This window comes from Cebus imitator, unplaced genomic scaffold, assembly GCF_001604975.1.
Source record: "Cebus imitator isolate Cc_AM_T3 unplaced genomic scaffold, Cebus_imitator-1.0 Scaffold0, whole genome shotgun sequence".
NCBI classification, from domain to species: domain Eukaryota; kingdom Metazoa; phylum Chordata; class Mammalia; order Primates; family Cebidae; genus Cebus; species Cebus imitator.
The window spans coordinates 11783602-11811094 of NW_016107315.1; the positions used below are offsets into that span (position 1 = coordinate 11783602).

At 35.7% G+C, this 27493-nt stretch overlaps 1 protein-coding gene across 29 annotated transcripts in view; it reads right to left on the bottom strand.

Moving 5' to 3' along the window:
- The window catches only part of DLG1 (discs large MAGUK scaffold protein 1), a 299333-nt gene that overhangs the window by 88731 nt on the left and 183109 nt on the right, over window positions 1–27493 (bottom strand). For all 29 annotated transcript variants that reach the window (XM_037735146.1, XM_017523037.2, XM_017522998.2 and 26 more), the window contains 5 exons: window positions 21090–21140; window positions 18498–18622; window positions 16623–16792; window positions 14974–15110; window positions 9545–9689 (listed from right to left, as the gene is read on the bottom strand). In XM_037735146.1, the coding sequence (XP_037591074.1) occupies window positions 9545–9689; window positions 14974–15110; window positions 16623–16792; window positions 18498–18622; window positions 21090–21140 (628 nt within the window). The remainder of the gene's footprint in view (window positions 1–9544; window positions 9690–14973; window positions 15111–16622; window positions 16793–18497; window positions 18623–21089; window positions 21141–27493) is intronic.

Below are 27493 nucleotides of genomic sequence, written 5' to 3' on the forward strand. Positions count from 1 at the left end.
AACTTTAAACCAACAAAGATCAGAAGAGACAAAGAAGGACACTTCATAATGGCGAAAGGATCAATACAACAAGAGCTAACTATCCTAAATATATATGGACCCAATACAGAAGCACCCAGATTTTTGACTCTTAAATTATTTTGCTGCATTTTTATATTTAGATGAAACAAAAAACAACTAGACAAGAAATTCAGTCAAATGCCCAAACCAGAAAATACACATTTTCCCTGATACATCCAGACTGTCCCTTTAGTCAATGCATCCTTTCTGGGGCAGTTAATCTCACACGTGAAACATAATCTCAGACAACAGGGACTAAAAATTAATGTTCATCTGAAAGAAATGACAGCCTCAAAGAAGGATCAGATAAAATAGTACTACTTCTTATACCCCAAATCTTATGCAAAAAGGTCCCCCTGAGAAACACTAAACAAGGGTGCCTAATTCATTTTTTTTTAACATATTAAGATTAATGATTCAACACCGCTAAGATTTTATAGAAGAGCAGGTAGAAGAGCTTGAAGTTAAAGTGGGAAGAGATTGGTGGCCAAATCAGAAGTTTGGCAAGGCCCTGCAGCTAAAGAGAATGTAAGTTAAAAGTGAGAGGATATATAATGCCAAAAAGCAGGAGCATTTTAACGTCAGCAGAGAAATTATGTTCTCTGTTAAATTCAATAGACTTCTTTTTTTCCTACTTTATTCCTGGGTACCATATTTTGATTACCTTATTTTGGTTATAAACATTGATTGTGGCTCTTTGTCTTCTATAGTTCATGTGCAACTTGTTTAAACTTCTCTATTTCTTTTACTATTCTTGCTAAAAATATTTTCTGACTACTACATAAATTGTTTTCCAATTTTGACATCTGCTCACTTGCAAGGTTGCTTCCATGAGAAACATTCATTCCATCAGGGCTTGACAATCACCACACAAACACACACAAAATCAAATGTGATCTAGTCCTCTTAGGCAACAAGAGACAGAAAATCTGAACATTCTTATATCTGCTATGGAAAATGCAGAACTAAAATCCTTCCCAAGAAAACTCCAGGGCCAGACAGATATATAGCTTCACTGGTAAACTCAACAAAACATCTAGAGATGAAATAACCATCCAAAACATTACAAGACAGAAAAATTTCAGGACACTATCGTAAGTTCATGCTTGCGTACAGATGTACAACCCTAAACAAAATATAAGCAGTTCAAAATCAATGATATATAATATATATTATAATGATGTGGAGTTTTTTTCCCCATAAACAACTGGTTTAACATTAGAAAATCAATGTAATTTATCACATTAACAAAAGAATACTCACAAGATATAAACTCCCCATAAACCAGAAATAAAGGTAAACTTTCTTAATATAAAAAAGAGTATCTACAAAAGACTTGCTGGTAACACCATATACAATGGTGAAAAACTGTTCTCCCAGTTTGTGGACATGACAGTGATATTTATTATCACCATTTCTGTTCAACATTGAACTGGAGGTCTTACCAATGCATGAGACAAGAAAAAAGAAAATGAACAGTATAAAAATAGGAAAGAAGGAAGTAAAACTGTCATTGTTCACAGATGACATGGTTATATACATAGAGGGTCCGAAAGATCTATAAAATTTAATATTAATGAATTTAGAAAGACTGTTGACTAAGCAATTAATATACAAAAACAGGTCATATTTCTTATATATCAGTTAAAATTAGAAACATTTACAAAGTAGTGCATTTATAATAGCATGAAAAACATCAGATACTTAGGACTAACTCTAACAAAAGACTTATAAAACCTCTACTATACAACACTGCAAAGAAAATGTAAGAAGGACCTCAATAAAGGAAGAGATACCATATTAATGGACTGATTAAGAAACTCAATTTAAATTCTTCCTACACTGATCTATAATTTTTTTGTTCCTAAAATTAAAAAGGAAATTCAAAGACCTTACATAATCTTAACAGTAATAAGACTAACATTAACAAAAATCAACATTTATCATAAGGTTATGATAATTAAGAGACTGCAGGTGGCACAAAGATAAATAGTTTAATGAAAGAGAAGAGCCTATAAACAGATTCATACATATGTGATGCCACTTAAAATAATGAAAGCACCACTGCAATTCAGTGGCAGAAATGGTCTTTCAATAAATGATTCTGGGTCAATTATATATCGGCATATTAAAAAAATCTCATTACATGCAAAAATTAAATCAAAATGGATCAGACCTACATGTGAAAGGCAAAATAATAAAGCTTCTAGAGGTCCCTTATGACTAAAGGATAGGAAAAACTTCAATGGGCCACTAAAAGTACTACCTTAAAGGAAAAGATTGACAAAGAGTTAAAAAATTCTATACCTCAAAAAGCACAATTTATAGAGGGGAAAACAGAAAACAAACTCAGTTAAGACATCTGCAGTACATATAGCTGATTAGAGATATTTCTGAAATACATAAAACTTCCTTTAAATCAATAATAAAACCAATAGTAAAATGTAAAAAAGATATGAACAGACATTGCCCTGAACAAGAGAGTCAAAGCAATAAGCACAGGCAAAAATGCTGAAAATCATTCATCAACAGAAAGAGTTAGCATAATAAAATAATCATCAATAAAATCATGAGATAACTTTATTCATATCCACACTATTCATAATTTAAAAGATGCATAATACCAAGAGTTGGTGGGAATGTAGAAAAACTGGGGTTTATTGTCTCCTATACTTCTGAAACTGTTTAGCAGTATCAGCTAGAGACTAAATATATGCCTACCTTATAACACAGCAATCTCACTCCAAGAGAAATGGGTGCTTATGTCTGACAAAGATGTGCAAAAATATCCACAGCAGCTATACTCACAAAAGATCAAAACTGTAAGTGACTTAACAGTAAAATGAAAAAATTGTTGTACACTCACACAATGGAATAATACATAGCAATTTTAAAAAGCTACATGACTGATCATTAAGCTAGACTCTTAAAATTGGTACCCTTATTCAATATGTTTTACTTCAATTAAAAATTAAATAGAGGTCAGGTACAGTGGCTCATGTCTGTAATCCCAACACTTTGGTAGGGGGGCTGAGGTAGGATCACTTGAGGTTAGGAGCTTAATACCAGCTTGGGCAACACAGTGAGACCCTATCTCTACAAAAAATGTTTAAAAATTAGCTGGGTATGATGTCTTAGACACTTGGGAGGCTGATGTGTGAGGATCGCTTGAGCCTAGGAATTCAAGGCTACAATGAACTATGATCACGTCACTGTATTGCAGCCTGCGCAACAGAGTGAGATCCTGTCTTAAATAAAAGAATATTTGTATAGACTTTCCCCATTTCTTTACTGGGTATGTTTCTTTTTAAAGAGATAGGTCTCAATATGTTGCCCAGGCTGGAGTGCAGTGGCTAGACACAAGTGCAATCATAGTGCACTACACCCTCCCGAACTCCTGGGTTCAAACAAGTGTCCTGTCTCAGCCTCCCAAGTAACTAGGACCACAGACATGCACCACTATGCCTGGCTTTTTTCCTTTTTGATGTGAAGAATTCTTAACATGGTAGGAAAATCAGCTCTTTGTGATATTAAGTAGAGAAAACAAGCAGTGATAGAGAGGTATCTTAACATTGTAGGAAGTTCCCTCCTACTTCCTTAAGAAAAGGAATATGTAAACATGTTCATGTGCTGATGGTAATGATCCAGTAAAGAGAGGATTTGATTATACAAAAGAGAGAAGGGACAGCTGTAAGAACAAGATTCCCTGCAGACAAGAAATAATGACCTTCAGCATACAAATGGAAGACCTGGTTTTCAACAGGAACAATGATAGTTACTCCCATTGTAACACAAGTGAAAGTGGAGTTGTGGGGTAAAAATATAGTTACACAGGTGTATCTGAAAGTGGAAAAATAAGGAAATCCTCTTCTGGGTGCTTATAAGAAATATGAAGTGAGATAATCAATTATGACTGAATAGTGGATGGCAAGTGAAGGTTTGAGGGGAGGGAAAAATTCTTAAGAGTGGGAGAGTGAATTAGGGAAGTGTAGTAGGACTGTAGGCAAGAGTGCGGCACCATCTATGATTTATGGTCATATGTAAAAAGCACAATTTTGTGCTTTTCTCCAGCCACGTTCTGCTTTTTTCAAACCATGAATGAAATAGCAGAGTTTGGCTGCACCAGTGTTGGGGGGATTTTGCTGTGAAGAAGGGGCAAAGGACTTCAAGATGTGCTACCAAGTAAATATGATGATAAATCATGGAAATTAAGCTAATACGAATAGAAAAATTGAGACAAGGGGCAAGAAAATAATAACGTCAAACAACTGAAGGTCAAAATGAAGTTGAATTGCTAGAATGGGGTGAATGAACTGAGGGTTGTAGTCACAGAATGGGATGATTAAATTGATATTTTAGAGGTGATGAAAATAATAACAATACATAATAAAATCTAAAGTATTATCTTGGAAGTAAGTAACTGAGTTGAAGTGAAGGGCAGGATAGTTACAAAAAGGTCAAGAAACTAACAAGTCAGGGTGTTGGAATAATCATTAGTGTGGTTTTTGGACATGAGTTAAGAATGACAGCATGAGTAATACTGGCAAAATGACAATGGGCCTTGGTACTAAAGTCTTCAGTGACTAAAGCCAGATTGATGAGGAGAATACTAGATCACCACAAACAGGGACAGATAGTAAGTTGAATAGTCTGACAGCAGGGTGATAGTGAGGGCTTCAGAAGAACAAATAAGTAAAAATCATTTATGTAAAAAAATTTTAAACACAAGTGCTTTTTAAAAAACACGAATGAATTGTTTATGAATTGCATATGCAGAATAAACACGAACTAGAAGTGTACAACAAAACCACCAACTACAGTTGCCTAAAAAGGGAAGAGAAGCAAAACATTATAATAAAGTTGAACTTGCAAGGTGAACTTCAGCTTTTTCATAATGCTCTATTAGTCAATAACAGATTGGAAAAAAAGGAACATAACCACAATCAGGGCACTAATACTCAATTTATGGAACAACTGTCACAATGTGCACACGGTTATTAGGCAGGCAGCATTTAAAATAAGATACATGCATCGATGAATGGCTTATTATTTAAAAAATACACAAATCCTTTATATAAAGTTTATGTGCAAGAGAAAGTACATGTAAAAATTTCAAATAAGTAGCAAGGTTCTTTTCTTTGACACAAAAGAAGTATAAGACACCATTCCTGTACATCAGACAGGTTAAATACTATTAAGGAAATAATTCAGTTATACTTGACTAAGTAATAAATCAATGAGCAGATAATGCAGACACATTATTGGGGGGGCAGTATGTAGATTTCAAAATATGTTTTTCACTTATAATGATTAGTAATATGATGAATCTTTACAGTTCTAAAATTGCAAACACTGTTATTGTAAAAATCACAAATATTTCTAAAATTCTACAATTTAAAAAAGGAACACTCAAAAGCAGATTATACATAGTACATTTTAGATCTTTATTATTTATGGGTTCTTCAAACATTAACTCAATGCAAAGAACAAATACAGCTTTCATTTTTCCACCAACACAAACACATTAAAAAATATACTTAAATCTCTTCTCAGCTTACACATTTAAAAAACTGAATATAAAGTAGGAATATAAAATAAGAGGCCTAAAAATACCTAAGTACTTTAAGAACAATTCAATCAACTGCAACACAATTCAACTGCATAGAAATATAAGCACTAGTGCCTTAAAGTACAAAGATAAATAGTATCTTTCCTCATGTAGCTAAGAGCACAGAAAATCCCTTAAGTTTTAGATATACTGTAAATCAGTGTTTCTCAAAGTGCAGGCCACAAAGTAGCAGCACCAGAAACATCAGCATTACAGGCATACCTCAGAGATACTACAGCTCCACACCAATGCATAAAGTAAATTCTCAATAAAGCCCATCATATGAATTTTTTTGGTTTCCCAGTGCATGGTTATGTTCACATTATATTAAGAAATAGCATATATCTAAAAATACAACGTACAAGACTTAATTTAAAAATACTTTACTGCTAAAAAAATGCTCACAATCATCTGAGCCTTCAGCAAGTTGTAATGTTTTTGCTGGTAGAGGGTCTCACGCCTTGACATTGAGGGTGGGAGTTGTTGAAGGGTGGCGTACCCATGTTAATTTCTTAAAATAAGACAAAAATGCAGTTGGCTACATCCATTGTCTCCTCCTCTCATAAATGATTTCTCTGAAGCACGTGATGCTCTGATAGCATTTTACCCACAGCAGAACTTCTTGAATTGAAGTGAATTCTCTCTAACCTTGCCACTACTGTATCAACTTAGTTTATGTAATATTCCAAAATCTTTTGTTGCCATTTCAACAATGTTCACAGCATCTCCCCCTACCAGGAGTGGATTCCATCTCAAGAAACCACTTTCTTTGCTCATCTATAAGAAGCAACTCCTTAGTTGTTAAAGTTTTGTCACAAGATTGCAGCAATTCAGTCAAATCTTCAGGCTCCACTCCTAATTCTAGTTTTCTTATTATTTCTACCAATTTGCAGTAACTTCCTCACTGAAGTTTTGACCTGTTCCAAGTCATCTAGGAGGGATGGAATCAACATCTTTCAAATTCCTGTTAATGTCGGTATTGTGACCTCCTCCCATGAATCATGAATGTCCTTAATGGCATCTAGACTGGTGAATCCTTTGCAGAAGGTTTTCAATTTACTTTGCCCAGATCCAACAGAGGAATCACTACCTATGGCAGCTATAGCCTTATAAAATGTATTTTTTGTTTGTTTTGAGACAGAGTCTTGCTCTGATGCCAGGCTGGAGTGCAGAGGTGCGATCTCGGCTCACTGCAACTTCAGCCTCCTGGGTTCAAGTGATCTTTCTGCCTCAGTCTCCTGAGTAGCTGGGATTACAGGCACACACCACCACACCTGGCTCATTTTTTTTGTATTTTTAGTAGAGGCAGGGTTTCACCATGTTGGCCAGGCTGTCTCAAACGCCTGACCTTGTGATCCACCTGCCTCGGTCTCCCAAAGTGGTAGGATTATAGGCATGAGCCACTGCACCTAGCCTGAAATGTATTTCTTAAATAGTAAGACTTGCAAATTAAAACTCTTCCTTGATCCATGGATTACAAAATGAATGAGAAGTTAGCAAGCATCAAAACAACATCAGTCTTCGTGCACATTGCCATCATAGCTCTTGGCCAGCTAGGTGCATTGTCTAATAGCAGTAGTATTTTGAAAGGAATGCCTTTTTCTGAGCAGTAGGTCTCAACAGCGGGCTTAAAATATTCAGATACGCTGTCATTCAAGCTTTGCTGTTACAGTTACAGAGCACAGGTTTCGTTACAGTTACCAAGCACAGGCAGAGTCAACTTAGCATAATTTCTTGGATTTCTGGAATGGTAAATTGAGCGTTGGCTTCAACTGAAAATCACCAGCTGCATTCAGAACTAATAAGAAACTCAGCCTGTACTTCGAAGCTTTGAAGTCAGGCACTGACTTATCCTCTGTAGCTGTGAAAGTCCTAGAAGGGATCTTTCGCCAGTAGAAGGCTGTTTCATCATTGAAAAACTGCTGTTTGGTGTAGCCACTTCAATTAATGATCTTAGCTAGATCTTCTGGATAACCTGCTGCAGCTTCTCCATCAGCATTTGCTGCTTTACCTTGCACTTTTTTTTTTTTTTCTTTTTTTTTTTTCTTGGTAGAGTCTTGCTCTGTTGCCAGGTTGAAGTAGAGTGGCACGATCTCAGCTCACTGCAACCTCTACCTTCTGGGTTCAAGTGATTCTCCTGCTGAGTGGTAGGACTACAGCCATGTATCACCACACCCAGCTAATTTTTGTATTTTTAGTTGAGACAGGGTTTCACCATGTTGGCCAGGATGGTCTCGATCTCTTCAACTTGTAAGCCGCCCACCTTGGCCTCTCAAAATGTTGGGATTACAAGCCTGAGCCACCGCACCCAGCCTAGCTTGCACTTTCATGTTATAGAGATGACTGCTTTCCTTGAACCTCATGAACCAACCACCGCTAGCCTCACATTTCTCTTCTACGGTTTCCTCACCTCTCTTAGCCTTCTCAGAATTGAAGCACAGTTAGGGTCCTGTACTGGATTAGGCTTTGGCTTGAAGGAATGTTATGGCTGGTTTAATCTATCCAGACTAGTTCAAAATTTGTCCATATCAGCAATCAGATTGTTTTGCTTTCTTATCATTAGTGTGTTCACTGTAACAGTACTTTTAATTTCCTTCAAGAACTTTTCCTGGGCATTCATAACTTGGTTACCTGTAGCAAGAGGTCTGGCTTTCTTCCTTTATTGCCATTGGACATGCCTTCCTCAGTAAGTTAATCATTCTGACTTTAAATGAGAAATAACGAGACTTGTCCTTTCACTTGAACACTTAGAGGTCATTGTAGAGTTATTAACTGGCCTAATTTCAATATTGCTGTATCTTGGGGAACAGTGTGGCCCGAGGAGAGGGAGAGAAACGGGAATAACTGGTCATCAGAGGAGTCGTCAGAACACACACATTTATCTACTAAGCTTGCTGTCTTATATAAGTGTGGTTGTGGTACTCCAAAACAATTAAAATAGTTACATCAAAAACCAGTGATCAAAGATTACTATAGTAGATTAACAACAATGAATAAGTTTGAAATATTGCGAGATTTACCAAAATGTGACAGAGACATTAAGAGACATGAAGTGAGGACATGCTACTGAAGAAAAAAAGGTGCTGATAAATTTGTTCAATGCAGGATTGTCATAAACCTTCAATTTGTAAAAAACATAGTCTCTGTGAAGTGCAATAAAACAAGCACAATAAAATGAAGTACGCCTGTACTTTGCTTTTAAAAGAATAAGCTGCTTGTTAAAGCAAATTTCTGTGCTCAATTGGAAAACTATTATAATAAAAGAATCTCAATATCTGTAAATGTTCTTTTGTGATGTTATTTACATAAAAGTTTGAAAATCAACCCTTTAAATGTAAGAGTAATTGCTACTATAAAATAATAAAGGTGAAAGGGATCCCCCCTTCTAATTATAAAAATTTTGACTTGAAATAGATTTTTAAAATCGAGTAGATTAAAATGCTTAATAGTTTCTTTAAAAACATTTGCGTAATGTGGTTGGGCACGATGGCTCATGCCTGTAACCCCCAGCACTTTGGGAGGCTGAGACAGGTGGATGACGAGGTCAGGAGTTTGAGACTGGCCTGACCAACATGGTAAAACCTTGTCTCTACTAAAAATATAAAAATTAGCCAGGTGTGGTGACGCGCACCTGTAATCCCAGCTACTCAGGAGGTGGAGGCAGGAGAATCGCTTGAACCCGGGAGGCAGAAGTGGCAGTGAGCCGAGATTGTGCCACTGCACTTCAGCATGGGTGAGAGTCAGACTCCGTCTCAAAAAAAAAAAAAAAAAATTTCTATAATGTTTAAACTTTATTATACTGAGACCATTTCACTAATGAGCATCACAACTGAAGAAATAAGATAAGCTTAAGGAAACATAAGCTAACAGACTTACAGTTGGTGATATCAGGTGGTGCATAGCCATCATTCATATACATACTTGTGGGTTTTGCTACTTTCAAATAAACAAAATCAGATGTGTTCTTTAAGGCAGTTACTGCTTCTTCGTGAGTAACTTCTTCTAAACATACATTATTTACCTAAAAAAAAAAATCCCAAAAGACATTTATGACATTTTCACTCGTTTTCTGAGTTTTGCAAACAATTTCACAAAAAGAGAGGGAACATAAGAGTGTGATTTAAGGAAAATAAAGGTATGCGGAAAGAAAATACCCATGTTTGATGTCTATGATATCAGTAAGTTGGTTATCATGACATGTGAAGTTGTACGTTAACAGAATGGCCCATTTTGATTCCAGCTTCCATCCCTCCTATTCTCCCAGTCTTGATTTTTCTCTCTTTAGGCATTTAGGAATGTGTATAGATATGTTTTAGACCTTTTTTTTTTTTTCCCAAACAAATGAAAACATACTAAAATGTTTGTCCCTACATTAGGATTTTGAATGTAAGGTACCTTAGAAACTGTTCCATGTTGGGACACAAATTAATAGAATTACTACATTGTAACAAACGGTTGCACAGTACCGCATTGTGTGGCTATATCATAATTTATTAAATATTATCATATATCTGTTAATATTCCCATATTTAAATTGAAAAACTATTAGAACACAATTGAGCATAGATATCTGAATTGTTCTTGTAAATGGTTTTTATACTCACTACCACAGAATATGAGAGTGCCCGTCTACTTAGACCTTTGCCATTAAACATTATCAATTAATTTTAAAAATCTGTAAAATGATGCATGTTTTAATTTATATGTCAATTAATTTTAAATTTCTACTTTTTTAATACTCAAGTTGAAATTTTTTTTCAATTATTTGTTGGCCATTCATCTATCTTCTGTATAAAATATAACTGATTTTTAGGTAGTGATATATCCTGCAACCAGTACTAAACTAATTTATTAGTTCTATTAGCAGGTTCCTTAGAATATTCTATATATGATATGATGACATTTGCAAATATAGTTTTATTTCTTCATTTCTAATCTGAATTTTTTTCTTTTTCCTTTCTTACTGCCCTGGACAGAATCTCAAGTATAACACTGATTAGAAGTGGTAGTTTGTGTCCTTCTAGCAATCTGTCCATTTCATCTAAGTTACCTAAGGTATTAGCACGTAGTTACTCATAATAGTCTCTTGTTTTCCTTCTTTCATTCTTGCTTTCAGAGATTTGAGCCTTCTCTCTTTTTTCTTGGCTAAAGGTTTGTCATTTTGTTCATTTTTTTCAAAGGACCAACTTCCAGTTTTGTCTATTTTCTCTATGACTTTCCTATTACCTATTTCATTAATTTCTACTCTGATCTTATTTCTACCCTTCTGTTTACCTTAGTTTTAGATTGCTCTTCTCTTTGATACATTTTTTTTGCAAAGAAATAAAACATTAATGTTTCTGTTTTAAATTAACATGTACTAAAACATTAATATATTTTTCATTTTCCTATTTGTACCTTTATAATTGACAATAGCAGCTGTTAATTTTTTTTCACACAAAAATGTGAAGGTCACAAAAGAATAATTTCCCCCCATTGATTATTAACATTGCTTTGCAGAGTCTCAGCAGCATGGACATTTTTATGGTTCCACATTACCATGTAAAGCATTTATTACCATATTACCGTGCAATATATATATTATGAATTTGAAATACATACTAAATGGCTGTTGTATACTGTTTCTTTGGTTGCCTACAATAAGCCATGAATCCTGGTATTCATACCCTTGTAAAAATCTCTTCCTAAACTGAATTTTGCTTGGCCACATAACTAGCTTTAGCCAATGAGGTATAGTAATTGTGAGGGAGAGAGAGGATTGATAAAAGCAATGCATTGTTGCTTGTCTTCTTGGAAAGTTCGCTTTTGGAACCTAGCCACCATCCTGCATGAAATTCAACCTAGCCATGCAAAGAGGCCACTGGAGAATTAAGCACCTGGCTAACAATCCCAGCTGAATTCCCAGCTGAGCGCCAACTTGCCCACCATGTGTGTGAGCCAATCTAGCAGTGGATTTTGCAGCCTAGAAAAGCAAAGACAAGCTGTTTCTGCCAAGCCCTATCCTAAACAAATACATGAGTAATGTCTTTTTAGCCATTAATCTTTGTGCATTTTCACATATCACTAAATAACATATAAGAGCTGACACAATTTACAGAGGGATTCAATGTGGAATGTGAAAGAAAGATGATGATCCCAACGTTTTAGACTAGAGGAAAGTTATTTGATCATACCAGAGTCTTGACCTACATGTTAAAAAACAGTGACCTTTGTAATGAATAATAAAAAGGAGAAAATGTACAAGGAGTAAGTCCTGGATTACTTCAATGTTTAGAGGTTAGGGATATGAGGAGACACCAGAAAAGAAGATTGAAGAGTGGCTACTAAGAAGAGAAATACCAAGATAAAGGGTAACTGTTAGGCAAATGAAAAAGCGTTAGAAAGAGGAGGAAGATGTGTCAAATTCCAGCCAGATAAGTCAATTAAGACAAGGACTAAGACTTGAATGATTTCAGTGTAATTATGAGAACAAAAGCCTCAATTAAAGTTGATTTAAGAGAGAATGAGTTTTGCCACAATGGTATCAGGACAAGTTGCTGCCTCCTACCACCAAAACCAGTTCTAGAGAAACCATAAAGCAAAACAAGGTAGCCAGGAAATTAAAAAGTGAAAGTGAGAAAAAACAAGTGGAGAGAGAAGGCTCTCTTAACTCAGTGTTTGTGTGTGAGTGGTGGTGAGATGGTGCTGGTTATAATTTGAGGCAAGAGTGGTGATTATCTGTGAAAGGATAAGTTACAGAAATGTAGTTCAAGTTCTGCTCTTTCCTTTTCCTCATCATTAACTAAAAAAAACAATCTCCTTGCAACAATAAACAGTAATGAACAAGATGTAGGACGAAGGAATCTTTTCTATATTGTTGTTGTAAATTTTTACAAGCAGCCTGGAAAACAACAGGACAGTTTTTTTTTTTTTTTTTTTTTTTTTTTTTTTACAAAGAATGCTACTAGTAGGATAATCAATGATCCAGTAAATTCCATGCTTAGGTAGACAGTCATGCTCACCAGAACACACAGCAGGTATTCCTAGGAAAATTATTCACAATACCCCCCCCCCAAAAAAAAGAATGTGACTTAAAATAGATTTTTTAAAACCAGTACTTCCTAGATTTTTTTAAAACCAACTTACTACTATGCCAGACCCAGCTGATGTGTCTTTTCAGGTTCTGCTAGGCGTTGGCTGCTTGCTCAGTGGAGAGTCCTGACTCCTGCTACCTGCGTCTTGTCTCTTACCCTTCCCAGTTTTCTCAGCCACTTCTAGCTGGGACTGGGCATGGCCCTTCCCAGTTTTCCATGACGTGCTCCACACAGTGAGGGCCATAACAAGTCACAAACCTATGTCTGACCTGCCTATACCACTGCAACCCTAGGGGTTATACAAGAGAAAGGAGAATAAAAGGGGCCAGCAGATAAACCCATCTTTTTTTCCTCTGGATGGCTGGATTTAAGGTTTATGATGGCTGGATGGTGTTCTACAGTGTCTGCCTGGTAGACTGTTCTACATGACAAGCAACAGGCTACCTTATAAAATTATAGCCAGAAACATTCTACCTTTTGTTGGCTCTCATTCATTCTCTGCTTCACTTTTCATTTTTACTAACTCTAGTTTTCTTGAGATCACATCTCCCAATAACACCTTAGCACATTAGCTTTTCTTCAGATTCCGTTTTCCTAAGGAACATGGACTGAGACAGTTATTGATTGATATGGTCTGTCTCTGTGTCCCCACCCAAATGTCATCTTGAATTGTAATACCCATGTTAGGGACGGGACCTTGCAGGAGGTGATTAGTGGCTCCCCCATGATATTCTTGTGATAGTGAGTGACTCTCACAAGATTTGATGGTTTGATAAGCATCTGCCATTTCCCTTGCTGGCACTTCTCTCTCTTGCTGGAATGTGAAGAAGGGCGTGTTTGTTCCCCCCTCCCCACTGCCAACCCCACCGCCTCCATGATTCTAAGCTTCCCGAGGCCTTACCAGCCATGGAGAACCGTGAGTCAATTAAACTCTTTCCTTTATAAATTACCCAGTCTCGGGTAATTCTTTGCAGCAGTGTGAAAACAAACTAATACATTGATGAAGACTGGACAAATAAATTGAAGTACAGTCATACAGTGGAATATTATGTAGAGATAAAATGATTGAACTTTAGTGTTTACTGAGACCTATATATCATTAAGCAATGATATGGGGTCTCAGTAAAACAATACTGAGTGAAAAAAAATACTGAAAGTCTCGATATAGTGCAATAGCATTTTGAAAAAGCTTCAAAACAATTAATACTAAACAAAATATTTAGGCATATGTTTGTAATTAAATTTTTTGTTTTGTTTTTTTTCCCTTTGAGATGGGCTCTCACTCTGTCACCCAGGCTGGAGTACAGTGGCACAATCATAGCTCACTGTAACCTTGACCTCTTGGGCTCAGGTGATCTTCCCACCTTAGCATCCCAAGAAGCTGGGACTACAGGTGTATATCACCACGCCTGGCTAATTTCTGTATTTTTTGTAGAGACAGGGTTTTGCAGTGCTGTGCAGGTTGGTCTTAAACTCCTGGGCTCAAGCAATCTGCCTACCTCCTCCTCCCAGTGCTAAGATTATAGACAGGTGTGAGCCACCATACATGGCCTGATTTAATAATTTTTAAGAAGCAAAGGACACTTTGGGAGGCTGAGGTGGTTGCATCACCTGAGGTTGGGAGTTTGAGACCAATTTGACCAACATGGAGAAACCCTATCTCTACAAAAAATACAAAATTTGCCAGGCGTGGTGGCGCATGCCTGTAATCCCAGCTACTTGGGAGAATCGCTTGAAACCAGGAGGCAGAGACTGCGGTGAGCCAAGATGGTGCCATTGCACTCCAACCTAGGCAACAAGAATAAAATTCTTTCTCTCAAAAAAAAAGAAGCAAAGGAATAAGAAACACAAAATGGTTGATGTTCTAATTCTTGCACTGGGTAATTCATTATATCATTAATTGAAGTAACACAAAAAAGGGTCATGCATAAACAAATGATGATGTTGTTTTATAAACCTAAGGATAATAATGAAACACTTCTGTGCATATAAGCCCTCAACACTTCAAGAACAACAAAGGAATAAAAGGAAAAAGGAGGAGGAGCGGCAGAGAAAACAGAAATGACAAATAAAGATACTACCAAGAATCACTTTTAGGATTTGATACAGCAAGGCTAGTATGTACTAATTTAAACATCATTTAGACCTTTTTGGTATGTGGAAATTCCAATATCTATTAGAAAAACACAGACAACAAAATGATTTAAAAGACAACACGTTTCTTATACTTACTGCTAGAAGTTTATCTCCAATCTGAAGTTTGCCATCCTTATGCGCTGCACCTCCTTCAATTATTTTGGTTACATAGATGCTATTATCCCCAGGAATATGCTGATTTCCAACACCTCCAGCAATGCTGAACCCAAGACCTGTTTGGAAAACACTAGTTTTAGATTCTTATCCATAAATATGAACTTAAGCTCAGAAAGAAATGGTTGAAAACTAGAAGGTAATAGTTCCACCACACTATTATTTTTTGAAATAGAAAAGGATCTATTTAGCTATCTGCTAGTATATGTTCTAGAATCAAGGGACATTTATAAATATGGCTGCTCCTATAGTTACAAATAGATTCCTTTTATCCCTCGGGCTCCTTCTTAATATGTTTTTGCAAATGCACTTGTTATTCCCAAGTGACATTGCAAAATTATGTTTTACTTTTGTTTCCATCATAATTATGTTTCTTAGCTACACTTTTAATATTTTCACAATAATAAAATAATTAAAAAAAATAAGCGGTGGTGGGCAGAACCAACAGGCTTAAAAAATGTGAATACTTTTGTTCCTTTTTCAACATTCTATGAATTAACAATTTTAAGTAAGGACTTTCTGTAATTCTTAAATCCCATAGCTTCAATATCAGATAATTTCTCAGCTCTCCATTCCTTGTTCATGAAATCTTCCCTCTTCCATGAAGCCACATATTGAAACTAATATTTCCAATTATCCTCAATCCATCAATGTTTTCAAAATTCAGAAATCTCATCTTAATAGTCCTTTACTACAGATGTAACTGCTCATAATACATATTATAAACACTTCTTAACATAGCCCGTGTATCTGCATTTAAAGTACTTTGTAGATTAATTATCAAAAGTTAATATCAATACTATACTTAACTTCAAAGGGTTCAAGAACACAAATATTTCACTCTTTTAATGCAAGGTCTTCAATATAGTAATATTTAATATAAACCGGAATAAATCTACTTATAAAACAAGTACAGATTTTGTTCCCTACTTTTAAAAACTCTTAAAAATATGCTAAGCAAATACTGAATATAAAAATTGTATAAAACATAAATTTATATATATGCTCACAGCAGTAAAATGTATAAAAATACGTATAAACGTAAGAACTTTGGGCTAGGTGCAGTGGCTCACACTTGAAATATCAGCAATCTGGGGAGCTGAGGGGAGAGAACTGCTTGAGCCAAAGAGTTTGAGACTAGCCTAGGCAATGCAGGGAGAACTCTATCTCTACAAAAAATAAAAATATCAGCTCAGTGTGGTGGTGCATGCATGTAGTCAATGCTCCTTGGGAGGACTAATTGAGCTTGGGATATTGAGGCTGCAGTAAGCCATGATTGCACCACTGCACTCCAGCCAGGGTGACAGGGCAAAACCCTGCCTCAAAGAACAAACAAACAAAAAAACCCAAGGCAAAGGAACTTTTCAAATACTGCAATCTTGGTAGAAATACAAATATTCTAAAATTCTATTTAAGATGAAAATCAGTAGAGATAACAGAGTAATTAAAGTTCTGTAGAATATTACTAATATTGTTAACCTTGGAATGTATGTCACAGATAAAGTTCATAGGTATATTTAACTCAGAGATTTCTTACTTAAAGATTTATCTTAGTTTGACTTACCACATACCTTTAGGACCTTTAATGAGCTTTATTTCCATTATTTTTTCTGATACTGGTTTCCGTCTTTTTACATACAAGCGTACGATAGACCCTGCTTCTTTCAATGCTTCAACTGCTTTGCTATGTGTTACATCACGAACATCTACTTCGTTTACTCGTAATATACAGTCGTTGACCCTGAGAAAACAATTAAATATTAAAAATAAAATTAAATATAATTTTAAATATTAATTTTCCACTTTACTAACTTTTTGTTACTTTTATTTTTAAGGTAACAAGAATTATAAATAATTCTGGAGTAATTCCAAAAAACATAAATGAAGAAAATATATCAAACAAATACAAATATTTCCCAAGGGGCAGGAAAAGGAACAACAACAACAAAAAATAGTGCAAATAACAGATTATACAAAATTATTAAATAATAATTATAGCTACCATGTTTATGCTTATTGCATGCTTATTCTGTGTAGGCATTAAGATACACTTTATGAAAATAGCAAACATTTATTTAGTGCTAACCACATGCCAGGCACTTTCTTGGTGTTTTAACCCTCATGACACCTGTAAGCTAAATATATATTTTAAACCCTATTTTACTGATGGAGAAACTGAAGCACAAAGAATTTAAATAACTTTCCTAAGGCCACCCAGATAATAAGTGACAGAGCTGTGATTCAAAGATAAGAAAATTGATACTCAAATAGTCTGCGTAATGAGTTTAAGATCACAGAGACAGTGTGAAAGCTGAGATAAACTAAAAATAATTTTTTGAGTGCCATTTCCAACCTACATACTAGACTTGAAAGAACAAAGTTATTTTTTGAAATTTGTATAAAGTTGAAGATTAGGTCACTTAGTTCAAAGGTTTCTTAGGTAAAGAACTTATAATTTGCCATGGTATCATGTTTTTTAAAAGTTTGGTTTGTTCCTAGTCTTAGCCTTTTCCCTAGTTCTGGTCTCTGTGATTATATGGTATTTCATCTGGAAAAAAAGACGGTCATCTCAAATTGGATAGAAAGGGTAAATAAAACATAATTAAAATATTAAAACTGGTCCTGACAAATTTCTATATCTAATTAACAGAATCAGGAAGTAAATGTCTATATTTACATGAATGGTCAAATGATTAATTTTAATATCTATTTTATTTCATTAATATACCACCTGTCATATCCAGTGAGAAGCTTAGAAACTGAAAAACTGCCTAATGTACCAACAGCCTTAAAATAAGATGCTGTTTTTAACCGACTATATAAACTCTTTTGTCCTAAAACTTCACGCTATTTTAACAAACAAGGAAATAGGAAAAATGCCATAATTTATGACCCTCCCCACCAAGAAACCAAAGTTTGCAAAATATATCTTCCAAAATGGAACGCTAAATTTAAACAGAGACAAATGTTATTTTCATCTATTCAATTAAGAAAATATACTATTTAAAGTTTGCATATACTTTACTCTTTGTGGTGTGGGATACAACATGGATGTGTGATCTTCTATCCTCCATTTCTTAAGTAAGTTTACATACGTGCTTCTCAACCAGAGAGGAAACGGAAAATATTTTGTGAGCGTATTTGAAGATACAAAGGGAAACTCATGATTTCTATAAATATGCTCACAAACATTTCAACCATCAATCAAATTTATTATTCAAAATGTTATAATATCTAAGATAAAAAAAACTGGACTCCTAAATGAAAACAGGAAAACAATGCTTAGACATAATTATCTCATTCACTGATTTGCATGTTGTTAAAGCATCTACCCTATGTTAACTACTATGATAGTGTTTCTTATTTCTATTTATCCCTTGTCCAGTCTGCTTCAAGAAAAATACACAAAGTAGATTCAGCATCATAATACAAAGTGCAAAGCATACCGCAGTCTTCCATCTTGGGCAGCTGCTCCCCCTGTGATAATTTTGGTAATGAAAATACTTGAGTCATCTCCAATGTGTGGGTTGTCCGTACCTCCTGCAATGCTAAAACCAAGCCCTGAATTTCCCTGAGGATAGAAGAAAATAAATTGACATGAGTATGATTTATCTTTGTTGACAGTTTCCTGTCATTAAAGGATGCAGACTGTAATAATGTAAGGAACACAACAAGTAAAGGTATATGTGTAATATAAAGATTCTATACTAAATGGACATGTTCTAAAGTAAAGTCCTTCGGAGGCATTACCTGCCAAGCAGGTGAGGTTCAAGAAAACATACCAAGGACTTTTGAAGTCTACTGCACAGTTCTTTCTTTAAAAGTATGTGCAGCTTGTCCTTGGATTAGTCGCCCATCTGCAGAGATGTCACTATAAGTCTGTTTCTTTTAGACTGCACCTCAGCCATGCTTGGTAGGGCACATCTCTATTAAAAGACAAATGCTAAAGAGATTTTCCTCTGTTATTTCTGAACAGGTAAAATCAACATATTATTTTAGCTTTTAAAAAAGGGGGAGGCGGTGGTGTTTTTCCTCTGCTAACTTGCCATCAGCTTATTTTTAAATGACCAAATTGTAGATGCTATGTGATAGCTGCCTCAATCCTTGATATGTTTAACCAATATACCTGATTAGCAAAAGGTATTTTTTAATACCGAAAGTCCAACCTGAGAACTTAACATTGGTGAATTTTCTTGATAGTAAAGTAAATCTTGCCAAAGCAGCTCTACTTTTTCTTGTTTTATGAAATGGAGAAGCTGGATTTCTGCGTCACAGAAAGGTTTCAACTGCCACAAAAAGTCTTCAAAAATAATTGATTTAAGCAATGGGATTAAAAAATGTTTATATCTGCAAGAATGTTCTAACTGGATTTCAGGCAACTCAACTGGATTTCAGGTAAGCAAATGTACCTGGACCTATTATTTAACTGTTAGTATTAAATAGTGTAATCACTCACTCTACCACCATTTGTCTTAAAATTCTATCTTAATTAAAAAAATGTTTTTCAATCTAACTTCATGAATTACCTGAATCTTAACAACAGTATCAGTGGATGACGGGAGGTTACCAAGTTACTTAGGTACTCAAGTTCTTCAACCAGTGAAGAATACAATGTATAGTTCTGACTAAACAAAAGGAATTTAAAAGGCCCTGGGAAAGGATAAAAAAATGAATAAAATAAAAAGAAGACATCACAAACTACTACATTAAAATATGTACAGTACATGAATACTGTGCTTACTTGAATGTTACTCCAGTAGCCACCTAACTTGAGCAGGTGATCCGAATTTAAGTAAAAGACAATAAAGATACACATGTAAAAGATTCTTTCAGATTTATTTTTCTTGGATTCCAACACAAATCTAATTATCTGGGATTTTAGCCTTGAATATACAGACATGTACTTACTTAAGAAATCTGCTTGTGTGGAACACTAAGTTTCCATAAAATGCTAGCTAGATAAGGTGGCATTACTATTATAACATACAATAAAAACTGAATGCAAATATTCTTTTTTTTTTTTTTTGAGATGAAGCCTCACTCTGTCGCCCAGGCTGGAGTGCAGTGACGCAATCTTGGCTCACTGCAGCCTCCACCTCCTGAGTTCAAGTGATTCTCCTGACTCAAGTAGCTGGGATTACAGGTATGCCCCACCACACCAGGCTAATTTTTGTTTTTTAGTAGAGATGGGGTTTAGCCATGTTGGCCAGGATGGTCTTGAACTCCTGGCCTCAAGTGATCCACCCACCTTGGCCTCCCAAAGTGCTGGGATTACAGGCATGAGCCAGCATACCTGGCCTGAATGCAGATATTAAGGAGAAAACATATCTTAAGAAAATTTACACATTGCATGCTTAAGTCATTTTCTGATTGGGGGAGTACACGATAATAAGTTTTTAATACAGTTTTGTCTGTTGGAACTATGTTATTTTGCTAGAAAAGAAAACTGACACAATGACCATGTTTACTAGTATACTCCTTAGTTAATATGAACAATATTTCATTATCATGTACATATAAACAATAAAAACAAAATTAAAAAAACAAGAAAAATCTGAGAAACTATTACAATCTAGAGGGGTCTAAGGTGACAGGATAACTAAACGTAATGTGGTGTCCTGGATGGGCCTCTGGAAGAGAATAACATAAAATGTAAGGAAACAGAGACTTCAGTTAATAATAATGTATGAATATAGGCTTATTAGTTGAAACAAACATACTTTAGGAATGTAAGATGTTACAATAGAGGGGGCTGAGTCCAGGGTAAATGGAAACTCTTGGGACAATCTTTACAACTTCTTTGTAAATCTAAACTATTTTAAAATAAAAAGTTTACTTAAAAAAATAAAATAAGGTTACTAAAGCAAAGGAACATGTTTTGAAAATGTCTTGGCCAATTTTATGAACTGGGAACTTAGAAAATATTATATAGTTCCGTTTTTGAAAGATCTCCCTTGGATTCTATATGAAAAAGCAGTATATGCAATTTGCAATATGCAAAGTTCTTTAAAACAACAGATTAAGATAATAGTTTTTACCCTTTCAAGTGTGATTTCTTCATATTCGTAATCTGCATCTGTGCCATTAACCTACAGGGAAAAAAAGAAACAGCTCAGAAACTTACGAGTGTAAAATATAAAATGGCAAGACAATATTTTTCTATGATTTATTAAGGAAAACCTGTTAAATGCAACAGTAATCAAACAAAATAGCTTCATTTTAATAATTCTGGGGAAGATTTTCAAGGAATGCAATACAAATGTGATTAATGAGTTGACAACATTCGTGGTATCATGACTTTCAAATCCAGGAAGGGTATATCAGCTTTTAATAGTTTTGACCTCTGATCCTTCTCCGCCTTGATCCACATATCTAATCAGTTGCCAACTCTTCCAGATTTGAACACTTTAATTTTTCTGAAAATCATCACCTCTTCACTCTCATTTCTAATACCTTTCTTCAGGCCTTGTTAAATTTCCTCTGGAATGGAATACTGTTAATGCAGTCTGCCTAATTGCTTAGATTAGTATTCCCTATTGCCCAAGTCACTGTGTTTTAAACAGGATCTTTTTAAAGCCCTCACACACTTCCTCTAAAACTTTCAAAACTTTCCCTTCCTAAAAATATCCAAACTCTATAGTCTGGTAATCAAGTCTCTGAATGAACTGACCCCAGTGTACCACTCACCTTCATTCTTCACCTTCATAAACCTTACATACCATCCAGTCTGAATGACTTGCTCTTTCCATTACATATTCTGCAACTTTCCACTTCTATATCTGGAACTTTTGTGCTTCTTTGGTCACAAATTTCACTACATGTTTTGTGTCAAAATCAGAGTCACCATTCAAGATAACTTGCTCACAATTTATCTCCTTCCAATTTATTTCCTAGTCTCGCCTGAAAGAAGTTAACTTCTACAGTAAAGGCCACTAGTGAAACAAGTCACTGGAATCAGATGAACATGGATTTGAACCCTTGCTTTAAAATTTCTAATGATATGAGGCTGAGCAAAATATCTAAATCAAATGGGGAGTGTGATAAATTATATTTCTGAAGATGCCTCACATCTTCCATTCCAGACATCCTTTTGCAATATGACTAAATCACGCTACCATCAAAAGGCGTCTCTTTCCTCTCCCATTAGATCTAGGCAAGTTCTGTGACTAGCAAAAAATAAATGTGGCACAAATGATGCTATATGATTTCAGAGGCTAGGTCATCTGATGCCTGGTAGTATTTGCCTTTGTCTTAGAATGTATTTTCTTTAGAACCCAGCAGCTATAACATGAGGAAAACTCAGTCTACAGGGAGATCTAAACAAAGGAGAACCAAAGACATCAGCCAAAAGCCTCAGCTACACTCCTACCCAGCAGTCAGCACCAACTATCAGCCATGTGAATAAGGCTATGTGGACTTCCCAAACTTTTCCAGTACCCGAAACTGACACCATGTAAAGCAGAGCCATCCAATTCATTATGAGAAAAAATGTACTGTTGTTCTTTTAAGCCACTAAGCTTCAGGGTAGTTTGTTATGCAATGATAACCACAAAAGAAATAACAAAACCTACATAAGCCACTTTCCTTTCTTAACCTTACTATAAAAAGTAACCCTTAATTCAAGCCTGATATAGGGACCAGGAGTTTCCTCCTTGAGAACTTTTGAAACTTATCTTTACTACCCTTTTGGGTTCTTAATTCTTGTGATTCTCTTGGATTCAAATCCTATTACGACTTTGTTCCCTCTTCTTTAGATCTAAAGACATCTTCCTCTTAGATATTATATAAGTATTTACACAGAGAGAGTTGGGATTTCACTGTTACCCAGGCTGGAAGTGCAGTGGCATAATCATAGCTCATTGGGGCCTCAAACTCCTGGACTCAAGTGATCCTCCTGCCTTAGCCTCCTGAGTAGCTGGAACTATAGGCACATGCCACCATGACCAGCTAAGTTTATTTTTGTCTGTTTTTCATAGACATGGGGTCTCACTATATTGCCCAGGCTCATATTGAGAGAGAGAAAGAGAGAGAGAGAGAGAGAGAGAGAGAGAGAGAGAGAGAGAGAGACACACACACACATACACACACACACACACGCACACACGTAAAATTTCTTAATCTCAGTTTTTAATCTCAGTTTAGGAGGAGTAACTTCAAGAGATGTGTTGATCATGTCTATGCATCTAGAGTACAGGGGGGTTACACATGTGTATATCCTGCCCACTTGACTGGAAGTCCTTCGTTATGAGTAAAAGTAAAATTATTATTTGCAGCAATATCCCCTTTCTTATTCTAAAGGTTATTGGTATCATCTTGTTTCTTGCTCAAGACTTGCTAAAAGTCTATCAGTCTTTACCAAAGTAGTTTTAACATTATCGATAAGTCTATTACATTTAATGGTATTACTTTCTGCTTTTAACAATTCCTTATTCTTTTGATTTTCTAAAAAAAGATTTTTGAGTTAAATGCTCAATTTATGCTTACTCTTTTCTGTTTCTAAAAGCCTCAAACTTTATAAATTTTCCTTGACATAGGGATTAGGACAAATCCCACAACTGCTACATTGGGCTCCATTTTTGTTCATTTGTTTATTTCTAAAAAATCTAAAATTTTATTTTGGAAAACATTTCCAAATGAGTGTGCTTATATGGCCCTTTTGGCATTAACATAAAATTCTGATATTATGACCTTAAGATTTGCCTTAAGGAATCTGGGATTTTTCTTTTTATTTATTTATTTATTTATTTATTTATTATTATTTTTTTTGAGTCGGAGTTTCGCTCTTGTTACCCAGGCTGGAGTGCAATGGCGCAATCTCGGGCTCACCGCAACCTCCGCCTCCTGGGTTCAGGCAATTCTCCTGCCTCAGCCTCCTGAGTAGCTGGGATTACAGGCACGCGCCACCATGCCCAGCTAATTTTTTGTATTTTTAGTAGAGATGGGGTTTCACCATGTTGATCAGGATGGTCTCGATCTCTTGACCTCGTGATCCACCCGCCTTGGCCTCCCAAAGTGCTAGGATTACAGGCGTGAGCCACCGCGCCCGGCGGAATCTGGGATTTTTCATCTTTAAGTTTCCTTACAAGGTAGGTGCTCAGTAAATGTTTCTGGTGCTTAATTAAATGTCAATTCATGTAGGTTTCTAGGCAGCACAGAAAGGGGATTTTGGGGTAGCACTCGGTACTTTTAAAAAGGTGAAACATGAGGCAGCAGCTATATAGACCACTAGTAACTTTATTCCTTAATCCTCAATAACTTAAAACTGCTGATACTTTCAAATACCAAGACAATTCAATAACATTAAACATACTCACACTGAGCTTTGAAGGGCCAAAACTTTATTATCAAAAATGTGTGTGTGTGTGTGTGTGTGTGTGTGTGTGTGTGTGTGTGTGTGAGAGAGAGAGAGAGAGAGAGAGAGAGAGAGAGAGAGAGAGAGGAGAACCTTTACAATCTGTTCTCAGCAATTTTCAAGTGTACAATACACTGTCATTAACTCTAGTTGCCATGTTATACAATACATCTCGTGAAGATACTTCTTCTAGATTGAAATTTTATTATCAGTTGACCACCATGTCTTCAATCCCTCCATCCTCAGGTAATACCCCTCTACTTCACGCTTTCCGTTTGACCTTTTGAGATTTGATCATGCAGTATTTGCCTTTCTATGCCTGGTTTACTTCATTTAACATAATGTCATCCAGGTTCATCCATGTTGTCACAAATGACAGGATTTCCTTCTTTTTAAAGGCAGAACAGTATTCCACTCTGTATATACACCACATTTTCTGTATCCACTTCATGTGCCAACAGACACTTTGGTTGTTTCTGTATCTTGGCAATTGTCACTAATGCTGCAATGAACACTGGAGCCAGGTATCTCTGTAGTAGATTGATTTTTCTTTCCTTTGGATATGTCCTCAGAAGCAGGATTGCTGATCACATAGTTCTATTTTTAGTTTTTGACAAACCTCCATACTGTTTTCCATAATGGCTGTACTAATTTACATTCCCACCAACAGTATAGAAAGGTTCCCTTTTCTCTACAGCATTGCCAACACTTATTTTGTCTTTTTTTATATCAGCCATCCTAATGGCTGTGAAGTGATATCTCATTGTGGTTGTAATATGCATTTTCCTGATGATTGGTGATATTGAACATTTTTAAATATACTTGCTGGCCATTTGGTCTTTTTGTGTGGGTGCAGTGTCTTTTCAGGTTCTCAGTCTATTTTAAAAAAATTGGGTTATTTGTTTTCTTGCTATTTATTTATTTTTACTTTATTTTTTTTTTTAGAGGCAGCATCTTACTCTGTTGCTTAGCCTGGAGTACACCGTTGTGATCACAGCTCACTGCAGCCTTTAACTCCTGGACTCAAGCAATCCTTCCACCTCAGCCTTGTGGGTAGCTAGGACTAGTGGCATGTGTCATCACACTCAGCTAATTGTAAAAAATTTTTCTGTGGAGATGAGGTCTCAATATATTGCCCAGGCTGGTCTCAAACTCCTGAACTCAAGTGATCCTCCCACTTTGGCCTCCCAAAGTGTTGGGATTATAGATAGGCATGAGCCACCAGTCCTGACATGTTTTCTGGCTATTGAATTGAGTTCCTTACAAATTTAATAATATTAATCCCCTTATCAGACTTATAGTTCACAAATATTTTCTCCCATTCTGTAGGTTGTCTCTGCACCCTGCTGATTGTTGCTTTTGCTAGGCAGAAGATTGATGCAATCCCATTTGTTTTTGTTTCTATTGTCTATGCTTTCGGGTTTCAAAATATCTGCTCAGTCCAATGTCAAGAAGCTTTTCCCCTATGTTTTCCTTCCTTCCTTTCTTTCCTCCTTCCTTTTTCCTTTCTTTCTCTTTCTTTCTGCTCAGTCCAATGTCAAGAAGCTTTTCCTCTATGTCTTCTTCCTTCTTTTCCTCGCTCCCTTCTTCCCTCCCTCCCTCCCTTCCTTCCTCCCTTCCTTTTTGAGACGGATGGAGTCTTACTCTGCCGCTTAGGCTGGAGTGGCACGATCTGGCCTCACTACAAACTCTGCCTCCTGAGTTCAAGCAATTCTCCTCCCTCAGCCTCCCGAGTAGCTGGGATTACAGTTAGGAGCCACCATGCCTGGCTAATTTTTGTATTTTTAGTAGAGATGGGGTCTCACCATGTTGGCCAGGCTGGTCTCGAACCCCAGACCTCAGGTGATCTGCACACCTCAGGCTTCCAAAAGTGCTGGGATTACAGGCGTGGGCCTCTACGTCCTGTTGCTTTTCCCCGATGATTTCTTTCAGTAGTCTTATAGAGTCTGTTCTTAACATTTAAATCCTGAATGTATTTTAAGTTGATTTTTGCATATGGTATGAGATAAGGATTCAATTTCTTTCTCTGCATGTGGATATTCAGTTATCGCAATACCATATAATGAAGAAAGGGTCCTTTCCCCAATGTGTGTTCTTGCTATTTTTTCTGAAGATCAATTTACCATAAATGTGTAGATTTATTTCTGAGCTCTCAATTCTACTTCATTCTATCGGTCTGTTTGTTTTTATGCCAGTACCATGCTGTTTTCATTACTACAGCTTTGAAGCAGATTTTGAGACCAGGCAGGATGATGCCTTAAACTTTGTTCTTTTTGTTCAAGATTGCTTTGGCTATTTGAGGTCTTCTGTGGTTCCACACTAATTTTAGAAGCATATTTTCTACTTTTATGAAAAATATCACTGAAATTTTCAAAGGGACTACACTGAATCCAAAGATTGTTTTGGGTAGTATGAACGTTTTAACAATATTAATCTCCCCAATCATGAAATGGGATATCTTCCCATTTATCTGTGTTTTCTTCAGTTTCATTCATCAATGTTTTATAGTTTTCAATGTACAGATATTTTACCTCTTTGGTTAAATTTATTCCTATGCATTTTATTTTATTTTTTCGTGCTATTATAAATGCTGTGAAATGAAAGAGGAGACACTAAAACTGATACAATAGAAATACAGAAGATCATAAGGAACTACCATGAACAATTATATGCCAACAAATTGGTTAACCAAGAAGAAAGATAAATTCCTAGAAATGTAAACCTACTTAGACTGAATTAAGAAAAAATAGAAATTCTAAACAGAGCATTACAAGTCTGATTATCAATAATCTGATTATCAGTAATCAAAGATCTTCTATTAAAGAAAAGCCCAGAGTATGATGAGTTCATGACTGAATTCTACCAAACATTTAAAGAAGAACTAATACCAATCCTTCTCAAACTGTCCTCAAAAACTGAATAGGAAATACCAAACTCTTCTCAAATTCTTTCAAATTTATTTCACAAGGCCAGAATTACCCTGATCCCAAAGCCAGACAAGGACACCATAAGAAAAGAATATTTCAGGCTGATACGCCTGATAAACATAGACTTTAAAATTCTCAACAAGATACTAGCAGATTCAAAGCA